This window comes from Seriola lalandi, unplaced genomic scaffold (genome assembly GCF_002814215.2).
Source record: "Seriola lalandi dorsalis isolate HSWRI2012SDOR001 ecotype SW California unplaced genomic scaffold, Sedor1 jcf7180002054660, whole genome shotgun sequence".
Classification (NCBI taxonomy): domain Eukaryota; kingdom Metazoa; phylum Chordata; class Actinopteri; order Carangiformes; family Carangidae; genus Seriola; species Seriola lalandi.
The window spans coordinates 346,477-352,966 of NW_019525213.1; the positions used below are offsets into that span (position 1 = coordinate 346,477).

The 6,490-nt window shown below is 42.3% G+C and overlaps 1 protein-coding gene across 1 annotated transcript; it reads left to right on the forward strand.

The window, feature by feature from the left end:
* The first annotated feature begins 489 nt into the window (after positions 1–489).
* On the forward strand, positions 490–5,857 carry nceh1a (neutral cholesterol ester hydrolase 1a). Its single transcript, XM_023420933.2, has 5 exons — positions 490–771; positions 2,890–3,145; positions 3,657–3,726; positions 3,883–4,054; positions 4,154–5,857. The coding sequence occupies exons 1-5, from the start codon at positions 631–633 to the stop codon at positions 4,772–4,774; spliced, it is 1,260 nt and encodes a 419-aa protein (XP_023276701.1). The 5' UTR covers positions 490–630; the 3' UTR covers positions 4,775–5,857.
* Positions 5,858–6,490: the final 633 nt, after the last annotated feature.

A 6,490-nucleotide genomic window follows, 5' to 3' on the forward strand; every position in this document is an offset into this window, starting at 1 on the left:
GCCTCGCCGTGGTCACATATATGTAATACAACTTTGTTCAAACCAAACAGCTGTCACATAAAAACTCAATTTCCCAGATGCCCATTCGTAGTTGCCTTTCTACCTGCCAAAATAAAAGCATGAATCTTGTCAAATTTCTTGATAAAAAAACAAACAAACAAAAAAAACCTTTTAAGTTTCAGGATGAAGAAGACGGCAACAGTAACTAAAGGGAAACAACTGTAATTATTATTATTATTTACTGACTGCAAAGTGATGACTAAAGGCTTCATTCACAATTCACAACTGATTTCCTGGAATAGGTAAAAGCTGCATTAGAACAAAATGTCAGAAACTTGGGTGGAAACGTTTCTGTCAAACAAAAAATGACCCACTGAAAATATAAGAATACGATTTTATTTTGAAGTTTTGCAACGGAAGTGTTTAATTCCATGCTTCTTGGCTTTATAGTACGTTTCTAGTGCTAACTCTGGGCCCTGGTTGGCCCTCCCAGTCCTCCTCAGACCTGCAGAGTCAAATCAGCCAGTACCAGCTGCAGCCAGCAGAGTCGTCCTGGATCCTCAGTCCTCTGGATGTGAGCACAGGGGCTTTTCATGAGTCACTGAAAATACTGGAGCTGTCACATTCAAGATGAGGCTGAAGCCAGTTGTCCTTACGGTGTTACTGACGGTGGCTGTCGCTTATTACGTTTACATCCCGCTGCCTGATGCCATCCAGGAGCCGTGGAAGTTGATGATGCTGGATGCTGGGTTCCGGGCAGCGATGCACCTGGTAAGAGAGGAGGTGTTTTCATAGGGAATAAATTCTGGTGCATGTTAAGGTGGTAAATGGACTGTTGTCACAAACAGGTGAATGCAGCAGGTGTGCAACTACACATTTCTTTTTAGCTAAATAAAGAATATATTATTGACAGGAGGTGCTGCATGCATGTGCTGTATGTTAACAGCTACTGTACTATCAGGTGTGAAATAGTGTGATAGTGTCGCCTGGTAACCTTCAGCACATTTACACACCTTCCCTCTGGACACTTGGACTTTAATCCCACTGACTAACCCTGTGTTGGAATTATGTCAGCCCTGAAAAACCCAAGCATAATATAGGCCACTACAGTGCTTGTTGGGGCTAAGTAAGAAGATAATAACTGCATGATCAGTATCTTACAATGTATATTTATTTAATATGAACATGCATGTGAGGTGTGAGGTGTAAAATCAGAAACCTGAAGCCCATCATGTCCTGAACCATGCACCGGTATAAACTGAAGTTAAGTGTAGTCCACAGTGCTTCTCTTCACCAGACGATAACATGTCTCTTCATGGCTGTATCGATTAGGGCTCATTCGTAACAGCAGGGTAAAATGTACAAACTTCGTGAAAGGGCTTTTTCTGTCCCTGAACAGTTTTTGCTTTTGAATTTTTCACACAGTTTGTCACAGTTCTAATCATCAGAGAGTGACTTTTATTCTGGGCCTACATGAGGACAATGAGCCTTTCACATTCACCTTTGATCTACATTTCAAAAGTGGCTGTCTAGGTAGTCAGTCATGATATCAGTTTCATGTTACCACACAGTTTGGGGGAGGCTGCAGAATGATGTGCTGTACTTATAAGGTGTTTACTCAAAATCAGATCATACTCTATACACAAGTCATTTAATATTTTGTATGCTGTATGTTTAAGAGGAAAAATGCACTGAGATAAGGTGGTTTAACTTGTTTACAAAGCAAATAATCCTAATTCAAACATTTTCTAAATCAAATTCAGTTAGCTGTGTTTTTTAAAATTTGTCCCTCTAACCTTTAAAACAGTTCATACACAGCATATACTTTGTCTATAATGTACTCTAGAAGAAGAAACCAAACTGATCTTCAACTGCTTTAAATTGCAGGTGAAAGCATGATATTGATGACAGAACAGAAAAGAATATAATACAATGCAACTGTATTAAACGTCGGAGAGGAAAACTGTCGTTCAACAAAACAAAAGCAGCACAAGAACATGCAACATATAGAACAAAGTACTTGAAAGAAGTATACAATACAGCACACGAGTAATAAAGTCAGATAAATTACCTCAAAGCATTTAAGTTGTGTGTAGTCTACAGTGCTTCTCTTTACCAGACGTAAAGTTAAAATATAACTTCTTTTTTAATATTTCAACTAGGAAAGTTTAAATAAGATCTGTGACTCAGTTTTTTGCTGCACTCAGAATGACACACTTCTGTATTCCAAGTGCAGTCAGTTAATAAAGTAGATACAATGGCATCGATCCAGTGCAGGGCCAGTACTGACTTTATTTAGCTTTAGATCAGGTGTCAGCTACTGTCGTTATAAGAAAAGTGTTTGCACTATCGGTCTCATTCATTCAGTTTTTAGTGTAACAGCAATCCAGACAAAAATGATTCCAGTGATTTTACAGTGTGAGGTTTACAGATTTTAAACCGGAGAAGAAGGGAGCACTGGTCCTGGTTCTGTGTTCAGTATCAGCAGGTACAGAGCTGAGGTATTGGAATCGGTATTGAGAGAGAGAGAGTAGGTGGATCCCTGACTGAAAGTCAAAGTCAAATGTTTCTTCGCATTAATAAACATTTTCAGCCAAAGTGATAAAACTATTATTACAATGAAACTATTAGCTGGCTGGATCTAAGGCCTCCCTGTGCCAAGCAGCTGTGTGTTCTGGCCTTGGTTGAGACAGTCTGAGTGTCGAGACAGTCTGAGGTTATTGGGGGAGAGGGCAGACACATCAGTAAGACAGAGCGCAGGAGGACAGAGGCGACTGGGTGAGACAGTTCTGCCAAAAGAGGGATGCATTTTCTCTTTTCCCATATTCCGTTCTTGTACCCGCTGTGTTCACTCTTTGCCTAAAAATACCCTCAATCTTTCCTTCTCAGGCTTCTTTGAAGGACTGGCTGGGCTTGGACCATTACGTCAAGTCTATCAGGCGGACCACAGAGGGCTTTGAGGGCATGATAAAGGGGCTGGACACTTCTGAGTCCAACGGAGGGGTCATGCCCGGAGTGAAGGTCAGCGACATGACTTTCGCCGGCATCCCGGTCCGACTTTATGAGCCCCCGGCTGGAGGGGAGGGCCATCTGAGGAGAGGGTTGATGTTCTTCCACGGAGGAGGCTGGGCCCTCGGCAGTGCCAGTGAGTGTGGACGTTACCGTCTTAAAGTATAATCAAGAGTGAATCCTTAAAATAGAGAGACCTGCAGAATTTCATCCCAGTCTTCTGCTGTTTTTTTTTTTAACCACATAATTACAACTTTTTTGCACTGCAGGTGCAGGTTGTTCCAACAGTGCGAGTAACACAATATGCACACATTTTCTCTGTCAGTTCCGTGTGTCTTTTCTTGCCCTTTGCCCAGTATCACTCAGTTTGAAAAAGGCTCGTTTTAAGAGCTTTGTTTATTTAATTTTGTATTTTAAATGGGTTGTAAATGCAACTATAGATGACACATTAAGATCTCAAGTTTGGCCAAAACCTCTAAGAGGAATGATTTGTCCAGATTCAACAAGGGGAGTTTGTGTAGTAACTTTCTTTTGTGCCTTCCTGTAAATTTTCAAATAAACTGATGATTCGACAGGACATCACTTTTGTTCATTTGACTTTTCCACTCTCCTCCATCCTTCGCTCCGTCTCTCTCTCACCTCCCCAGAGAAAGGGTCATATGATGCCATCAACCGCATGGTTTCAGATGAGCTCAACACTGTCGTGGTCTCTGTTGAGTAAGTGTGTTTCAACATTTCCTCTGCTCATAGAGAAAGTAAACTGATCCTCCTGCAGTGGCATTATCCTTTATGTATAGAACATGTGCTCACATTCATATGCTTAAACTTTCTAAACCTCAAGTAAATCATCATTTACGATCAATGTCTGTGTAGGTATCGCCTGTATCCAGAGGTGCATTTTCCAATGCCATATTTAGACTGCCTCGCTGCTGCCAAACACTTCTTGTCCTCAGAGATTCTGGCAAAGTACGCAATCGACCCCGAGCGTGTGGCCGTGTCAGGAGACAGCGCCGGAGGAAATCTGGCTGCTGCAGTCGCTCAGGAGGTAAAAAGAAGCCATCTCCTGTAGAAATGTGTGTCAGATTCTAAATATAATCCAATGGATTGAAGTGCAAAGCCTCTTGTGTGTCTTTATGTTCTCCAGATTTCCATAGACGACACTGTGACTGTGAAATTCAGTATCCAGGCTTTGATCTACCCGGTGCTCCAGGCTCTGGACTTCAACACGCCCTCCTACTTGCAGAACCAAGACATGCCCATCCTCTACCGGCCCGTCATGGTTCGTTTTTGGCTGCAGTACTTCGGTGCTGACCTCTCCCTGCAGCCCCAGTTGCTAGTGAACAACCACAGCTCCTTGCACGACTCAGCCATCACCCCTGAGCTGAGGTCGCGACTAGACTGGACCGTGCTCCTGCAGCCGAAATACAGGAAGACGTACAAGCCCCTCATCGTGGAGAGAGGTTCACAGGGGCTCGTGAAGGAGGTGCCGGGGCTGCTGGATGTGCGGGCGTCACCACTGCTGGCAGGACCAGAGGTTTTGGCGAAATGCCCTCGGGCGTACATCCTCACGTGCGAGTATGACGTGTTGAGGGATGATGGGCTGATGTACGCTCGGCGCTTACAGGATGCAGGGGTCACGGTAACCAACGAACACTACGAGGACGGCTTCCACGGATGTTTCAGCTTCATAGTCTGGCCGTTGGACTTTGATGTAGGGAAGAGGGCGCTCAGAGGTTACATCAACTGGCTCCAGAACAACTTGTAAGAGTGTGTGTGCATGTTTGTGCAAGTGAGTAATGGGTGCATGCATGTGTGTGTGTTTGTGTCACTGATACAAATGCACTACCCCTTGATTTGTGAATTATAGACTTGATAAAGGGCTCTTACATCTATTTGCTCTTTGTGTTAAAAATATAAAAGCTCAGGGCCCTCATGCGCACACACACACACACACACACACACACACACACCAGTTTTACAGTCTGCTGACAGTGGAGAAGGGCAAATATATTAACATCAAATAACATCACAGCCACAAGTTTAAAAGTCATAAGCTGGTTCCACATCAGTACAAACTTTCATATCCACACGACAAACAACGCACGAGAAGTACATGATTTTCTATTTTTTAAATTTAAAAATCATAACCCCCCCAATCAAAAGTTGATGTCAGCAGTGGTTGGTTCTCTTGTTGTTCACATGAAACACAACTGACAAAGACATTTGTAAATTGATATTCTTTCTTTCAAATAAATATGGAATTCATTACCTTTCTTAAGGACAGTATTTAACTTTGTGTGTGTTTGACAGCTGTAGTAAACACCCATCTCATGCTCCCTAGTCCCTGCACGACAATAAGGTGAGGTCTTCCCTGACAAATGATGCTGCCACTTGACAATCACAAAGAAAATGCACTGTTTCCTTCAGCTTTACTCCAGTTATTACCCACTCTGTGTTGTAGCTATGGGATATTGTAAGTATCTGCCCTTAGGCTGCTATGAAAGAAATGTTTTGTGGTTTAAATGCCTGAGTAAGGATAACTATGGAACATGAATTAATCACTGAAGTTGCATTCACTTGTCAGTTGCCCTTCCAAAAAGTAGTGGTATTAACCCCAGCGCCCCTACTGGCTGTACTGGCTCTGCTGGGTCAGCACTGTAAAGTTGTCTAAGGTCTTTGTCAGACGTCTACATGAATGAAATCACTCCTGAAAAGTCGGGAAAGTAACATACATGACACCTGAGGTGCAGCAGTTATTCAAACTGAGAATCTCCCGAGATTCATTTCACATGACACAAATTCCCTCCTGTGATTTATTGAAGGTTGTCAATAAAAACATCACATCAAACTCATGAAGCACAGCTTTTTTTTTTCTGTTTATTGGTTAACTTAAACCAAAGTTCCATCTGCAAACACACTGTTAGTGTAGCATACCAGCAGTCTGTGATTTTAAGTATATGTCAAAAGTTATTTTCTTACCATGTGTGTTTTGTTTTCATTTTCAGCGAGTGACATTCACGTTTCCCAAAATACCTTTTAACTCATAGTAAAAGGTGTGACTTTACCTGCAGGTTGTGTGTGACAGAAGTGACTGTTTTGCTAGTGATTGTTTCCAGGATGCTCATGCATTCATTAATCCTCCAGCCTACAGTTTTTATAATGCACCTTTAGTTGCTCCAAATTTGCATTGAAATATGTGTAAATTGCAGATTGTTTTTTTTCTCTTCTCCTAATCACAAATATTTTCATAAGTCTGAAGCCAACTCCTCCAGGCCTAACGTTAACACATGCCCACTAATAAAATTGATCTATTAATATACCAGAAAGGAATGAATAACACTGGGGCTTTGATGACACAGCTGCTAAATACATAATGACCATGCTATTATCAGAGAATGCAAAGACTCTCACAGCTGCATCAGCTTTCAATACATTTTCATGATCACACACACCATTGCCCCCCCCCCCCCCCCCCCCCCCC